This window comes from Lepeophtheirus salmonis, chromosome 5 (assembly GCF_016086655.4).
Source record: "Lepeophtheirus salmonis chromosome 5, UVic_Lsal_1.4, whole genome shotgun sequence".
NCBI classification, from domain to species: domain Eukaryota; kingdom Metazoa; phylum Arthropoda; class Copepoda; order Siphonostomatoida; family Caligidae; genus Lepeophtheirus; species Lepeophtheirus salmonis.
In genome coordinates this window covers 27,571,958-27,589,394 of record NC_052135.2, presented here as the reverse complement: position 1 = coordinate 27,589,394, position 17,437 = coordinate 27,571,958, and the positions used below count along the sequence as shown (strand labels likewise).

At 29.4% G+C, this 17,437-nt stretch overlaps 1 protein-coding gene across 1 annotated transcript; it reads right to left on the bottom strand.

Annotated features, from left to right (window-relative positions):
- Positions 1 to 13,881: 13,881 nt before the first annotated feature.
- Positions 13,882 to 16,431, bottom strand: LOC121118660 (uncharacterized). Its single transcript, XM_040713251.2, has 3 exons — positions 16,186 to 16,431; positions 15,656 to 15,906; positions 13,882 to 15,582 (listed from the first exon to the last, which is right to left on the bottom strand). Exons 1-3 carry the CDS (start codon positions 16,225 to 16,227, stop codon positions 15,387 to 15,389), a joined length of 489 nt encoding a protein of 162 aa, XP_040569185.1. The 5' UTR covers positions 16,228 to 16,431; the 3' UTR covers positions 13,882 to 15,386.
- Positions 16,432 to 17,437: the final 1,006 nt, after the last annotated feature.

The window sequence follows — 17,437 nt, the reverse complement described above, 5'->3', positions numbered from 1 at the left end:
CCTTCAGCTTACGACACAGCATTAATCAGAATAGGGAAAAAGTCATTATACTGCGAGTCCACGTTACATCTCAAGTCATACCTAAGTCTTTGAATATTTCCATGATCATTTCAAGTCAATAACTAGACGAGTAATTTAGGGTTCATAGTGTTAAAGCTTTTCTTGAGTCCATAATATAATAGCTTTAGAGTCCAAGCGGAGTCACAAGACTTAGCTATGGAGTCCAAGTCAAGTCTCGAGTCTTTGATTGTGAGATCGTCTTCAAATATGGACTCAAGTCTCGAGTCCAAGTTCCCGTTTCTGGCAATAATTGGTCATTGTATCTTAAATTATACATTTATTATTATAATAAATAATAACAATTATAAAATGATATGTCAATATGTATTAAATAAGGAAGGCAGAGACTTGAAACTTGCAGAAACACGGCCCTCTTTTCTGTTGGGAATGGACCACCCCTGTCCCGCTAGGGGGGTTTCTGTTTTGGAATTTTTTTTTATTTTCGGGACGGGGACTTATTTTGGTCTTTTAATCATTTTTTGGTTCCCTAAACTTGTGGACCATGTTCCCCATAGTTATTTGCTCTCTGACTCCCTTTTTATATTCTGTTCTAGTACAAATATTTATATTCATATATGGAAATTTAAAAAGTTGAGAAATATATATATAAAATAAAAACAATGTACAATAAAATAAAATGTATCAAAGGGATAATCAGAAAGAATTTTTGGAATAGTTTAATATTAAAATAAGAGTTTAAAACGGCATTGGCTCCCACTTGTCCATCATGTTATTAAGCATCAGATGGCTGTACTGATGTCATTTATAGAAATACATATAAAAATGTTATGAGTCATCCATACCAAATGACGATCAAGTTATCAGTAAGAAGTATACATAAAATATTTACTAATTTCGAAATTGAACTCTGAATTTTGTACTATCTAACAGTAAGTATTCAATTTTTTTTTAAATCTAACCATAAAATATGATTCTATTTTAGCTAAACATATCAAGAATTATGATGCACAACTCATTAAATGGCAAAAACAACTGCTTAAACAGTCACAACAACGGGGGTAGTAGCTTTGGATGGTTCGCCACTAGTTTGTCCGAGACTAGTTTCCTCACTTAAAGACTTGGGTATGATCATTAGGTATTCCATCTATGACATTGTCAATAAATATTCCTTTTTTATCACTTAAGGCTTAGCTATGGTTGATAGGCTCCAAAAAATGGTGTTCAGAAAACTCATAAAAGGCAAAAACAACTGCTTAAATGGTCACAACAACGGGGGTAGTTGCATTGGGTGTAGCAATATAATTAGCAATTAGCAATATCCTTCATGATAATAGTATGTTGTTATATAAGCATAAATAACGGGGGGGAAAAAATCTTTTTGGATGCTCTTAATAAGTAGTAATATCGCCGGATATTACTAAATAATTAGCTTTTGCTCTAAATCTTTAAGACAGATTTATTTATAACATTTTTTTATTAGTATATTTATTGTCTAATTTTATGATTTTGATATTTATTATTATTATTTGGATCAATCTATTATTTCAATATTCTGTATATATAATTTATTGTTATTAGTCATATGATTCCAATTGTTTAATTTTGTATATTTAACATAAATTTATGATGGTATATTTTTTAGTATGTAGATTATATTTAATTAAAGCCTTCTTTTTTAAACCTGGAACTTCAAATATATTTCGAAATACTCTACTTTGTCGTTTCATTAGCTATTCTGAGAATAAGGTTCATAATGAATTACAATTTCATGGAGTGTGACGTTTTCAAATCTACTGTAACGGATAAAAAATGTCTAAGTAGTATATCTTCATTAAACATTTTGCTAACAAATACTTTCGTTATATCCTTAAAAATCATAATAAAGCAGGCAGATGATAATCACATCAGTATTTTAAACAATGATACCATATTTTTTTTTCCCCTTCTCATTGCACGCGTTTTTCTCTATAATATTATCAACTTTAATTATGGGACTTCTTCCGTTGTCCTTGTTCTATCCTTCACCCCCATCTATACATATATATCTTTGGTACTCTAATACTAAAGCACTCCGCTAGGGGTAACATATATATACAACATCATCCCTCTTTATTATATGAATCCCAGTGTATAATAAATAAAATATAATAAAATATTTATTGTAATAAGGGGTGAAATGCTGGGGTGGTAGATGGCCTGGGGGGGTGAAATGTTTGGGTATAATTAGCAATTGATTAATTACACCATGCAACAGCATTTTAGCCCACAGGCTGAAACCCACATCTATTATTGTTCTTAAGTCGTAGAATACGAATATGACCATTAACACTTTCAAATAATACAGCTTTGGCGTTTAAAGGCTTTTTATTAAATCAAGTTTTTAGTATTACTACGATTCAGTGGCATATTTCGCTATGAAAGCACTATATAAACGAAAATCAAAGTAAATAATAAATTGATACAAATATTTCAACATTTGAAAAATGAATTATTTATTACTTTATCTTGATTACAATTAATAAAAAAATGTATAAAACCAGAAAAAAATCAAGTAAAATGAAGAACCTTAATTAGAAGCTTATATCTTCTTTTTTTTTTCTAGTGCTTCATATCCTAGCTTAAATTACAAGTTAGACCTTATATTTCAATTTAAAAAAGGTCAATTTTAATTGATTTTTGGTCAATTTAGTTTTTAAAAACGTGATTAAAAAAAAGGCCTTAAAGGCCAAACCTGTATTGGTTGAAAAATATTCAAGAAATCGCCAATTTTTGTGGGCAAGGAAATTTTCCACGTAATTTTAAACACACTGTACATGTACAGTGTTTATGGTATTAAAACCAGTATTGTTAAAAACAAAGAGTTAGATTCAAAGTTAAATATAAAAAAATTTCATGAACTTCAGTATTTATTCAATATACACACATGAAGGTATTCTGTTGAATAGGAAGCGAAAAGTTATGATCTGTAACATTCCTGAAGGTATGAGAAAGAAAGAAATGCATTGTTATGGTTATCAGAAAAAATAGAATTTATGTGTCTAATGTCTATACATGAATACGTAAGAAAACAACACTAATAAATTTATGTGTTTCTTAGGTACACACATATTTATATACACTAGGGTTATAACGACTCACTTGGTAGCTTTGTATAAAGCCTAGACATTGAATTCTTCCTATGTTAAACTACATAAATATTGTGTTTTTTTTGTTCGATACAGGAACAATTTCTATGGCTTATGTTATCTTCTAAATCCAATCAACCATTTATATAAATACATACATACTAGTAATATGAAACTCTTGGTATGTTGGTATGAAGTGCAATGTCCCGTATATTTTTATAGTATGTATACTTACTAACAGTATAATATTTTTTTTTTTACTTGTTGAAGTTGGCGTACTCCATATGTAATACTTTTCAACATTGTTCATGTACACAGGAACATGGGCACATATAAAGAGTTGGAATCTTAAATTTGCTTAATTTCTTAAAATTGAACTTCTACAGCAATTACCTACAATTCAAGTTAAATATTTTGGTAAATAAGTCTCAACACAGAAATGTAACAAATAGCTATGTACTTGTACAGGGCCAGTGCTAGGATGATTCTGTGTTTCAAATTTTTCGACTTACATTTCATTTTTTCATACTCAAATATGTTATGACTTTTTCTGAAATAAGCCTTTTCATTTTGCCCAATATTAGTAAAGACCAGTAGAATATTCTGGAGTAGTTTGCCCGGCATTGTAAGAGATATTAAGAAATTAAAATTAATTATGAACGCTTCTTCTACATATAAAACAAAAAATAAATACCATAAAATTCTAAGACTTATTCTCGCTTCATATAGGCCTGTATCTTTGAATTTTTTTTTTCAAAAGGACATCATAAGGTGAGAGAAGAAAAAATATTCAATCAGCGACTGTCGTTCGTGTTGAGTATACCGTGACGACTAAGGACCCCTTATAATACACCCCTGCCCATGGGTTATGCAAGTGAACCGCTGGTCCAAAAGGTGGGTCAAAACCCACTACTCCCGAAGATCAAAGACCCTCGATATTTTAGAAAACTCAGGGGTTCTACTATGTTTTGTATTATACTTAGAGGGCTCTATAAAAGGTATGTGAAGCATTGGTGGCAGTTAATGACCAACAAGCGGAGGTTTTAAGTTTGTTTTAATACTAAAATGTATGCCAAACAGGTGAGCAATTTGAATAAAAATGATAAAATGTAGGTATATCCGGATGACTACAGCAACAAGTAATGATGTAATAAAAAATTTAATTAGAATTGTTGATCCTATTCAATAATATTCGAACTACACAGTCTATATATTTTATATAAATTTAAGTTGTTTCTTCAAAATAAACAAAAACAAAAGGCTTATTTCAAGATAATATTTAATATCAAATGTAATAATTTCAAAAAATCTATTTTGTACACAGATTTTTGTTATATAAATAATTTTATATATATCATAAACATAAACAAATTAACCAAATAAACTCGTTGCAACATGTAGTTTTATTATGACTAGGTACCAACTGTCCACCTCCACAACCTGTTGTCCGGGATATATCACAGGAAATTAGAAGGGAAAAAATAAGTATAATATATAAGAAGCATTGTATAAAAGAAATTAAATCTTGTAGGTATCTAGCTTAACTCCTATTAAAATAGAAAAAAGCGGGAAGTACTTTATATATAATGTCACTCTTTTATTATTCTTGAAGAGAGAACGTCTAAGTATTGAGTGAGTAGCTACATGTGAGTGTGCTCATGAAAAACGATAGGTAACACGAAGGATTTGTTAGGGTCTATATTATTAGAGCAAAATTTGAATGTTATTTGATGCCTAATAATCCAGGCCGAGTACTCCACTGTATTAAACAGTTTTACAGAATACTATACTGTAATGATATTTTTAAACATTTCTTTTAACAAATTTGAATAATGTTTCTTTATAAATTAATTAATATTAAAAATATATACTATGTGTGTCTATTTTTTACAATCAAGTCTGGGGTCTAAAACAAGTTGCCTTAATAAAAAAAAGAGCAATCCATGATAATTGAACAATTATTCAGTCGAATATTTTGTCATTTTTGCAGCTAAAAGCTGACTCATTTATATATTTTATCATTTAAGGTCTCAGATATCGAAAACATTATTATTTGTATAGTTCCGTGGATGGAATGTTCAACATTGAGCCACACTGAGAACTTTTTCATTTGCCTACAAAAAAGTGACGTTTTTAATTTATTACAGAAATAAAAAAGCCAAATTCAAATGTCAACCATTGCTGAACGACCAAACAAATTAAGTAAACATTGATGCATTAATCAATAGCAGTAATCATCTTAGTCACTTCATGCCTAATCAACTACATCAGAATTAAGAAATGACATTTTGTATGTAAAGGGAAGGCATTATATTGTATATTTAGATGGTATATAGGTGATATAAAGAAATAACATGGATATCATATTTCATATACTTATAGGATATGATGTAAAACTCCAATTTAAAATAAATAAATTTTCTCAATCAATATTGTAATAATAATGAATTCAAATGCCAAATATTTGAAATTAATGAATGCATTTTGAACAGCATTCACCCTTTTCTAGATCATTTGTTCATTTTATTTAAATATTCCACAAAATGACAACCACGTTCAATTCTTTCCCAAATTTAGTTGCCTACGAAACGAATAATTACTTGCGAGTTGTCCTTTTTGAATTAGAGATGACACTACTGTTTATACTTCCAGCATAAAATTAATATAATTGTTGCACATATTGTAAATTAATTTCTACCCCTTATGAAAGGAAAAAAAATGAAAATGACGATGAAATTAATGAAATAAATTATGATTGATGAAAAATTTAAAAAATACTTTAATAAACTTCTTTACTCTGTATTGAAAGATTTGAAACTGCTTTACATAAGTTCTCGAATAATGAATTTGAAGTAAATGGTTTTCAATTTCTTAAATAAAACCTAAATATACTGTTAATCAAATTGAAAAATAAACCGTTATGAAGCAGTAGACATAGAAATATGAAGTTTTTCCACTAAAAACTAAGATAGTTAATACTTAATTAGATTTGCGTGCAATAAGGATTTATCTTTTTAATTTAAGGCAAACAAATCTCAAAGAAAGCATGATCATAGAAAAGAAGTTGAAGATTTCGAATCAAACCCCATCCAAATACGGCAGAATCCATTGAACAGCACTGACATTTTTATATATAACTAATACTGGTTTTTATTATTCATGGAACATCAGTGATATCGTTCTTGCAAAAAAATAGGGATCTCTTAAAATTAAATAGATAAATTGTTGATGACGTCATATTTGTTTTGGAATTGTGAACATCGGTATAATGACGTCATATAAAGTTAAATATGTCACAAAAATCATATTTCTACAATAAATCAATCAGGAATGGGGAGAAAATCCATGCATAAATTGAAGTATGTGAAGCCAATTTTATTTGAAATATTTTTTTCCTTTACTATCAGTGATTCCAGTACTTCCTATATTTGAAATATGGGACGAAGTAATTTGAATTTTTCAACTGAAACTCCAAATTCTTCTCAGCATTTACAATTTCAGATCCTATGAAGAATTGCAAATTCTGCCCATTCTTGAACATCAAACAGTACATTTAGAGTAATTTATGATATCTTTATTCTTGTCCCTAACATACAAAAAGTATTCTTTTAGCCAACTAAATTTAGACAAAAATTGATAACGTGGTTTTCGTTTCACCACCTGATTTTTGCCTAAGGAGGTAAGAATTGAACGCCGTTCAAAGATGTTTTCCGTTAATCCTTCAAAATTTTCCGTTCAGGCTTTCAATCGTTAAAAATAAACGTAAAATGAACTACCCTCATTTTTCGCTGAATAAGCATATTTGATTTTGAATTATATTATTTTGTTTTGGGATTGTAAACATCGGTACAACCACGTAATATAAAGTTAAATTTGTTTCATAAATCATATATGTAAAATTCATAAATCAGGATAAGGGAGAAATCGGTTGATAAATTGAGGCTGAAAAATCTGTCTACGATTTGAAAACGATTAAACTTCGGTCTACTGTCCAAGATCACGGTCTAGACCAAAATAGTGGTCTAAATCGGCTAGAAAAAACCACTTAATACAAATGATTAGAAAATATTTAGTCTTGGACAAAATATTTTGCATTCTAACATCATGGGTGAGATTTGAAAGGTGAATCAAACTGTGTTAGTTTTTTATTTGATCGAGAAGAGATATTTAAACACTGAAAAAGGAAAGCTTTCTTCCTTAACTTTTCAAGATTTACTTCCGTAGAGTGCATTTATTTTATATATGAAAAAAATATTTTTCCTGCTTTAAAATATAGGGAGATATAGATTTAAGCGTCTTCCTTTCGGTATCTCCATTGGTCCAGTGGTATTCCAGGCACGATTAACACAGATGTTATATTCCGTCAAAGTTCTAAAAGTTAATATAGATGATATCCAAATAACAAGTGAGATAGACCATGAACATGACAAGCGTTTGGGGAAGGTCATTGATATTATGAAAAAAAATTATATTAAGTTAAATAAGGAAAAGTATGTGTTAAGATTGGAGAAAAAAGATACTTAATGAGATTGGCTCAAGTAAGGAAAATATAGACCATGGACTCAGAGAGAAGATAAAATATTTGTATATAATTAAGAAATTATACTATAGAATTGTGTTATAAGGTTAAATTATTATTAATACTTTTATATAGACAAAGTTATATATTTAATAAGTATTTGTAAAGGGGTTGCTGTGTACGTAAAATTTATATGGTACCCCTGACGCCAGAATATTAAGAAAGAAACTAGTCAGTAATCATCTAACTTTAAGAGACTCAACAGCTTCAAACCAAGTAACAAAACTCGAACGTGACCTTGGGAGATACAATGGTGCAGCGTTTTAATATTTTTTTCGAAAGATGTCGTTTTTCATATGGCGTCACTCTGTTATTTTTCTAACTGATGTAAACTCATTGACATTGTTTATCACTGCATTATTAGTCAAAGTGAGTCATAACTCATAAGTAAGGTTGATAATTTTGGTAAGAATACAAAAACGTGCTAGGAGAAGGGAAGAAATACTTATGGCATGATTGATTAAATAATATACATCTTCTTCTATCAAGAATGTTATCATTCCCGCCATTATTATTCAATGTTAATATAATATTAGATGCTGATAGTCCATAGAGAACTGAATAAAATGCTTAAAATAACGTCGCCTTCTGTCTGGATTTCTGAAAATGGAGGCCCAGGAATTTAGAAAATACTTACTAGATGAGAAACAGATGGCTTGTCGGATTTATTGATATAAATGTGCCTTTAGTTCCCTGTCTAGAATTACACTCCACTCATTATCCTCATCTCATATCACTGTATGGATATTCATCTATAAAATCAAGTTAACGATGAATAAAATCAATGAATCGATGAATAATCATCAAGTCAGACTTTAATTATGATCTCACAAAGATGCTTATTGTATTTATATAACCTTATCCATTGCTAATCATCCTACGTTCAAAAAAATTATGGAGAAATACACCGGTAAATTCTTCCCTTCCCGAGGAACCATCATTAATTAATAGAAGATGTCGGTAATTATGTCAGATATTCATTTTTTTTTTTTTAAATCTAGTCATAAAATATGATTTTATTTTAGCTAAAAATATCAATAAATATGATACACAACTCATTAAATGGTCACAACAACGAGGGTACTAGCCTTGGATGGTTCGCAAATAGTTTGTCTGATACTATTTTCTTCACTTAAAGACTTGGATATGATCATTGGGTTTTCCAATATTACATAGTTAATAAATATTACTTTTTTATCACTTAAGAATTAGCTATGGTTCATAAGCTCCAACAACTGGTGTTCCTTTAACTTATAAAAGGCAAAAACAAGCTGAAATGGTCACAATAATGGGGGTAGTTACATTGGGTGTAGCATTATAATTAACAATTGTACGTATCCTTCATGATAATAGTAGATAAAAGTAGTAAAAGATCATCACCCTTTTTTCCTAAAGTGGAAGTTGCTATATACAATTATGCACATGATAGATATATCTCAACGGATGAGATCTAAATAATTATTAATTGTTAATTAAATGTCAAAATCATAAAATTAGACAATAAATATACTAATAAAAAAATGTTAGAACTAAATCCATTTTAAAAATTTAGTACAAAAGCTAATTATGTAGTAATGTCTGGCGATATTACTCCTTATTAAGGGCATCAAAAAATATTATTTCGCCGTTATTTATGCTTAGATAACAACATACTATTATCAGGAAGGATACGCATAATTGCTAATTATAATGCTACACCCAATTTAACTACCCCTGTTGTTGTTTGAATTCTTGCTGTACCACAAATATGGACAATGATGCATCTTGAATACTTCAAGCCTCACTCCCAATTTCCTTATTACTCATAACACCAAATATAATTAGAGAACATAAAACCCATCATTACATCACGTACTCGGTAGTGCTTAAAAAGTATATCTTATCATCATTAGACCTAAGATACAAACATAACCTTTCTATTTGAAAGAGCATTCAAGGATGATGTTTAACAAATTGACCGGAGTCTGAAAGTATAGAGATGCATAATTAAGATTATTTGATGATGCAAATAAAATATATTAAGTATACCTATATTAATCGAGAATAGTAGAAACGGCAAAGAACAATCAAAATAGTCTAAATGATTTAGTATTAAAGGGGGTGAACGTAAATACAAAGTCATGTGGATCCAATATAAATAGAAGAAATCAAAGCAGTAGAAGATCGTGGAACAAGAGCCAAGAAAAATTGTGTAGACAGTGGTTTCCAATTTCCTCATAAGAATGGGAAAGTTTGCCTTGTGCAAAAAGTGTCGAATGCATAAGATGTGGTAAGAGAGACCACTATGCAAGAGTGTGCAGGTGTCTAAAAGAAAACTATATTTCTATCATCAACTCTATTCAAAAATTTGAACCGAATAAATTACCCATCGAGACATTACGATGGGAATTACTTCAGAAATATCATAGCTACATATGAGAGTGGTGCAGTTGTATTTGTTGTTGGATAGAGAGTTCAAAGTAAATATCGACTCCAACCCAATTAAAAGAGTATCGTTTAGAATATATCCTTAACTTGATTTTTTTATTTATTATTTACACATGAAGGAAGAGGGATTGTTTTATACTATTAATATATAACTTCCCTATAGATAACTTTATAAATGTATATTATATTCTGTAAATTTATGCCACACAAAATGTATTTTTAGTTAGAGAACATCAAACCCATCATTACAGGAAGTATACTCATAACTACTTAGTTACCACTGATCATAAAGGATGAATAGATAACTTTGGCACGAAATCTAAAGAATAGAAATGAGGCAATAAAGTAACAAATTATTTAAAAATATTATTAATATTTACGTGCTGACAATTAAATGATAACAAAACATTCATTCCATTTAGTGATCAACAATTCCTTCAATTTCTTAGTACTTAGTTTGGACCTCCTTTTCGTATACATAATATTCATCATACAAAAGACTCTCTCAGCATCACAATTGACAATTGGAGTATTTTTGACACACTTCCCCCAACCAAGTTGTTAACGACCCATCAACCTGGAGAAGTTCTTCACTATATTTTTCAATAAACTTGGAGAATTTGAGATGATCCAGAATATTTAAAGAGATGTTAAAAGACACAAATAACTTTGCTACGTCGAAATTGAATGATGAACCGTTTAATTCTCCTTCGTCTCCTTGAGTCTTGTGTTTCTTGAAGATGATGTTGTTGATGTGATGAAAGGTTTTGGAGTGGCGGATTACTTACCATAAAGAACGAGATGGACACGAGAAATCGCAAAAACCATAAGATATACTTTTATCTTCAAAATCATTATTCCACACATCAGTACCCCTGTTGTTAGACACCCATGAAAAAAGGCACGTTTTCTTCGGCATGATGATGATACACGTGAGAGAGCAGTAAGTTGAAGTTACTTTGCTGATGATTAATACAATACTTATGATAATTTGTTTAGAAGATGCAAGAGTACCAACTTATTTTATACCTTTTTTTTAAATAATATCTTCAAACCAATCAAATTCGTTCTTTTTCTACGATTCCAACAACTCTAAATATTATATTATTATTGAATAATAAAGGCAGGAATGATAACGTTCTTGATAGAAGAAGATGTATATTATTTAATCAATGATGCCATAAGTATTTCTTTTCTTCTCCTCGCACCCTTTTGTATTCTTACCAAAATTATCAACCTTAACTATTGATAAAGAGGGATGATTGATGAAGCGCGTACGCCTCACATTCTAAAATTGCTCAGGGGAAAGAAGAAATTATTTATTCGTTAATTTTTCCGTAATATCCTACCAAAGAGAAGTTTTAACACATTTATGATTTATGACTTGTTATTATAATTAATAGTGGGTTAACAAAACTCCATAACATTTAGATAACATCATAACTCCTAATTATATACTGACATCAAAAATGTCTTGTCGCTTCTTCATATTCGAACACTTTTTTTACAAATGCAGCTGCGGCGGCTGCTATCAATGTTCAACGCTTTTCCTTCAAATAAGAAAACTATCTACAGATCAGTAGATGAATCACTACATATATAGTATAATTGTTGGTAATTTTCCTGCACACAATTTCTCTGCTCGTAATTTTCTACAAATGACAATTTTCCTGAGGGCGATTTCCCGATGACAATCAGGAACCCTAATGATCTATCTATAATATCTTAACGACTAAGAATAGGAATGCTCTCACAGCCTGGCTCTCTTCTCGGAATGACACTAAAGGATACAAACACAATAATGACAGAACAGTAAAAACCCAAAAAATAGTCGAAATAATCAAAAATATTGAATAAACTAAACGGATAAATATTAAACAATAATACAAAAACCATTGCATTTATTTTGTTATATTTTAATTACTTTCTTCTATAAAACAACTTTTAATACATTCTAAAAACTATTATAGGAAACATTAAACTATAGTCTCTAAATAATTTATTTGTGTAGATATACAATTTCCTCACATTAGTAATATTCCAAATTAGTGAACAGCAATTTAGTAATTAAGTAGATTCACTTAGTTTTGAAATTGCAATAGTATTCGATTGAAGTTAAGAAGTCCCTTATATTTTCTCTCTCACATAATCACGTAAAAGTTCCCATGAACTATAATAAAGAATAATAAGAATAAACTTTTAGATATAATTAGATGTTAGTTTTGTATTTATGTATTATAGCAATGAATACTCTAAGAAAATGAAAAAAAGAGAAGCTTGAACTGTGTGTTAATTTTACCAAGGATGTTTGATCGTGCTGATTTATTAATTAGTTAGTTTATCTTTGAATGTTGAGGATCGTCTTAGACTTTTTTCAATGACTAAAAAGTAAATAAAAAGTGAATAAAAGTAATAATAGAGTTAGGAGTGAGGCTTGAAGTGTCTAGTCCAGGCTGTACATAATTATATGTACAAACTACAGACCATACAATACGAACTAAGTTTATAAATTGTACGGATACTATATATAATATATTTTATATAAATAAAATATGTAGTAAAACACGTTATTTTTTTTAAAGTACATAGAACTTTAAGTTTTAGATAGTTAGCTACATATTAAAACCAATAAAATCCAACTATACTTCACTTTTAATTTTTACGACAATGACTGCTCTTAGTAACATGACACCTTTTGATTTTACAAAAAAAACTACATAAAAACCCCCATAGCCTATTAAACAATTTGAACAATTGATTATAGATTTCTGTACATCAATTCTAAATACATACATACTATGTAATAGTCCTTATTATCCACAACGTGCTGACGATTATTAATTAAATAATATGCTGAAACAACTTTTTGAAGAAATTGCACTTGTCGTTATTAATTATTATTGAGTATTCTAAAATCATACTCTAATCTTTAAATTCTCAGTTGAACCCATGGTTCCAATCGGTTTTTTAAAAAAATTAATAATAAGTCGCAAGATCTATTGAATTGTTTACATAGATATACAAATATTTAGGTATATAATTTACAATGCACATATAACATCAATCTGCATGAATAATTCATTTGACGTAAATAACAATAATATATGTACTTATAAAATACATTAATACAAAAGTGGAATAAAACAGTTACTAGGCGAAGGTTTATCAAGGAGGTGTGGTAGGTTGATCAATATCATACAAGTTTTTTTATTAATAATGTATCCTACTGGTTTTTAAGTTGTTTCACTATTGACTCAAGTTACGTATATATGATCATTGAGTGGAAAATGCCATGCCCAATTGTGTAGGAACACCCCCATTATTAAAAGAGTAGGAGCCGTAATTGCCTCCTCGCGCAAAAATAATATGGGGCCATCCAATATTAAATATAACAATGAAATGATAATTATTGCTTTTAAAAGGTAGTTAAATTAAAAACATATTCTTTACAAAACTACAACTAAATTAAATGATAAAACTAAGGACGTCCTTGCATAAAACTACGACCACGTGATCAATTTATGTGCCGTGTAGTTAACCCATTACTTCCCGAGAGTAGAAATCGATTAAATATTTCAATGAAATTTTGTTGAGTAACTTCTATAAGTACATATATTACAATTCCATTTTTTTTTTTCATCAAAAAAATTAACAATTGAGCCGTTGATGGGCACGTACATATATGTACGCTTGGGAAGATCAAAAACAAAAAACAAAACTAACAACAAATAAACAAAAATTTATATTAATAAATTAATATGATGCAATAATAATAAATAGAGTTATGAGTCATAACCCAATATATTATCACTTATGAGTTATGACTAATTTTTGTATTTTTTTATTCTAAGTTAACTTTATTTTGATAAATATAATAAAAATATTTTCTGATATACATTGACACATATTATTTACAAGTTTTGAATATGATATTTTTCAAAACAATTAGCGGACAAACCCACGTCACACTTTATGCATCTTGACGTACAATATGCACAAATGTTTCATTTATTTGTTTTGACAATTAGATGTCCTAAATTGCCGTAACGAACAGAAGAAATATTTGCTCATGTTTTAAGTTTGGCAGTATAGTGGTGTTTATATTTTCACCATGATTGGGTACCTAAGATTCTGTACAAGCTCGTGTAAAATCAAGTAACGAAATCTTTTGTCTCTCATTTAAATTTAAAATTCCACCACTTTTTCTATAAAGACGCAAGGCTTGAACCATTTGGACATTTAGAAACCAATTATAAAGGCACCAATACCATTCTTTCCTTCGTAAACTGATTGCATAGTTTGCAATCATATTATCCAATAAGTCAACTCCTCCCATAGTATTGTTGTAAACTTTGCAAAGATGAGGCTGATTTACTTCAAGGTTTTTCTTCACATCTCTGAATTTTCGTCTGCACTTTCCAATAAAATTGCTTACAATATAAACAGGTCCTCCGTCCTTCCAAACAATAATTACTTTATAATCATCTATATAATTGCACTCAATTTCCCCTTTTTTCCTTGATTACTTTTTTGATGGGATGGAAATTGAATGAAGTCTATTGGATCTCAAAGTAACTAGTACTCCAACTTTTTGTTTTGTCCCTCAAATTGTCCGTGAGGTCAAAACTAGTAAAAAGGTTATCCATGGCCACCTTCGGATTTTTGTGATTTTTCAATTAGTCCATAAACAACATCAGGACCTTGTCCCAATCCATAACCATTTAACTACGTTTTGGCTCCTTCATAAGGAATGCAATGAATACCCTCACCCGAAGATGTAGCTAAAACCCAAATTTTAAACCCAAATCGTGTTGGTTTTGCTTTGACGTATTGTTTCATACTGTGGGGTCCAAAGTACTTTACCATAGACTCATCCAAACAAATATATTCAGACTTTTCCACATATTTTTTGCAGTCTCGTTAATGGTTTCAATGAGCATTGCAACTTTCCAAAAGGGATCGTTCAGATTCGGATGGTCATTGTTGGCAAAATGTGTGTACCGTAGAAGTTTATCAAATCTATTTCAGGACATTGCTTTTTTTTATTAAAGTGTTACTTGAGTCTTCCCGTCTTTGCCCATACATATTTCTTTGGGCTGCTTTGAGACAGCCACTTAAGTACATGATGGCATGAGTCGCTCGAATTGTATTACGGTTCACCTTGTCACTAAAAGTTGGATTGTTTGAGTGACAGGCATATCGTTTCGTCTCCAGTGATATTTTTTCTAATTGAATTATTTTAAGAAGTTGTAAGGAGTTGTGGTAGAATCGGCATCAAATGGAATTATGGACTTATTCCATTTTGAACTTTTATAAGGTGGAATTTTACATTGGAAGCGATATTTGGAAACGGATTGTTTTCTCATAACATTTTTAATTCGTTTTAGTTTTCCACTATCAGTTGAAATATGGTTTTCTCTTTTTACTTGTCTACAAATAAAAATCAAAAACATTTAATGTGCATATATGTTTATATGTAAAAGTAATTTGTTTTTCTACATACATGGATTGAGTTTCATCGAAATTAGGGTTATCTAAGTCATCTTGGTGATGAGTACAAAGCTCAGTATCTGAGCTCAACAAACCTTTTCCAAGACAATTAGGATATTTTTCAATTGCTTCTTCGTTATTACTATCTCCATCGGTTTGCTCATAAGGATCTTTGGAGGGAATTAGATAAACACTTGTAGATGCATCTGGAGGGTCATCCTCCAAAATTAAAAGAATCTCTTGAAGATTCAACTTTTTTTCCCTATAATTATTAGGTATAATAAATTTCAACATCGATGTTAATTAATTTATATTAAGGTTTCTTTAGATTAATTTCAAAATTAATAACGTATGCAAAAGTAGGAACAACAAGGTATTTCTAGGGCTTATTCCCAAACGTATATATACCTACGTACAAATTAAGACATTATTATCTATTAATAATTATAAAATAAAACTTTAGCAAAAATAATTCATGTATAAGGTGCATACAATACTTAATTTTAAAGCATTAAAATCAATAATAAAGCGTATGTTTGTACCTTTATAGCTCAAAATGTTCGATCTTGCTCCAGAAAGATCCATACTGCAAAGATCTACAAACTATACTGCACTTATTGCGTACAAATTAAACAAAAAAGGAAAAAAATGATATAATAATGATATCGGTGGTCATTATGTTTAATTAAGAACAAACAAAGTGATGTTTAGAGTACATTTTGTGGATAAAAAAATAATTTTAACGTACATATATGTACGTGTGGGAAGTAATGGGTTAACTTCAAGACAATTTTTTTTGTTCACTAGCTAGTGAACAAAAAATTTGTAGAGGGTTGAGTATACTTGAATATTCCTTTATAACTAACTAAAAAACCCCTTGAATTCCCCCTTTAACTGAATTAAAAAGGTGAATTATTCGAAAAGAAAAAAAATTGTATTCGTCACGAGAAAAATGATCAAATAACGTCATCTTTAGTTTCATAAAAAGAGAAATATTGTGGGGAGATTTCACGAAGACAAAAGAATTTACTCTATGTAACAAGGCTGTTTTACCGTTTAGTTTGTGGCTTTGGTTATTTATTCCAATTACCAAATCACAATAAAAATTAATCTTAATAAAAGTTGATTTTTTCACTTTTGTCTGAGTGTATTTGGGTACATACAGCAGTATGCATATTTTTAATATTACAAAAAATAAAACATACTAATATAGTAATGAATCTTTTATTACATTAAACTCGTATATGCGGCCTGTCACACCAAAAAGCAAGCTAGCAGGTTTTTTTTCAAAATTGGGTGTACTCTTCGACGAATTATTCCCAATTTCTGTCAATAAATTATTCATATTAACCATTTGGAGAACCTGCAAATTGTACTTAAAGTAGCCAAAATTGAATGACACAATAAAAAAGTGACAAATTGACAGATTATATTTTAAAGAACATATCGGGGCTAATATCTTAAATAAAATAAAGGTTCTAAAATATTCTCAAAATTCTTAGGTATCTTCAATTATCCTACAAATTTGAAATATAAGCCTATAATTAACTCAAATATGTCTATAAAATCTTGGGCTATATCTAAGATGTGAAGTAAAAAATAAATTGAGAATTTCTCCGTTTCTTGATTTTTGTTCAATGATATTTTTATGTAGACACACCACATATATATAAGTTAGATCCATCAATTTATTATTGCATTCAAATATATATTTTAAGGAAGAGTCCTTATTTATGTTATTTCTGTTCTATTTCTGTAGTATTTCTGTTTAGGAAATATATTCTAATTTCGATAA

Bases quoted from the DNA above. Each gene is read 5' to 3' on its own strand.
- LOC121118660 (XM_040713251.2), bottom strand. From the start codon at position 16,227: ATGGATCTTTCTGGAGCAAGATCGAACATTTTGAGCTATAAA. The intron at 15,907-16,185 runs GGTACAAACATA...CCTAATAATTAT, and splicing joins CGAACATTTTGAGCTATAAA to AGGGAAAAAAAGTTGAATCT. The intron at 15,583-15,655 runs GTATGTAGAAAA...TTTTATTTGTAG, and splicing joins TTCGATGAAACTCAATCCAT to ACAAGTAAAAAGAGAAAACC.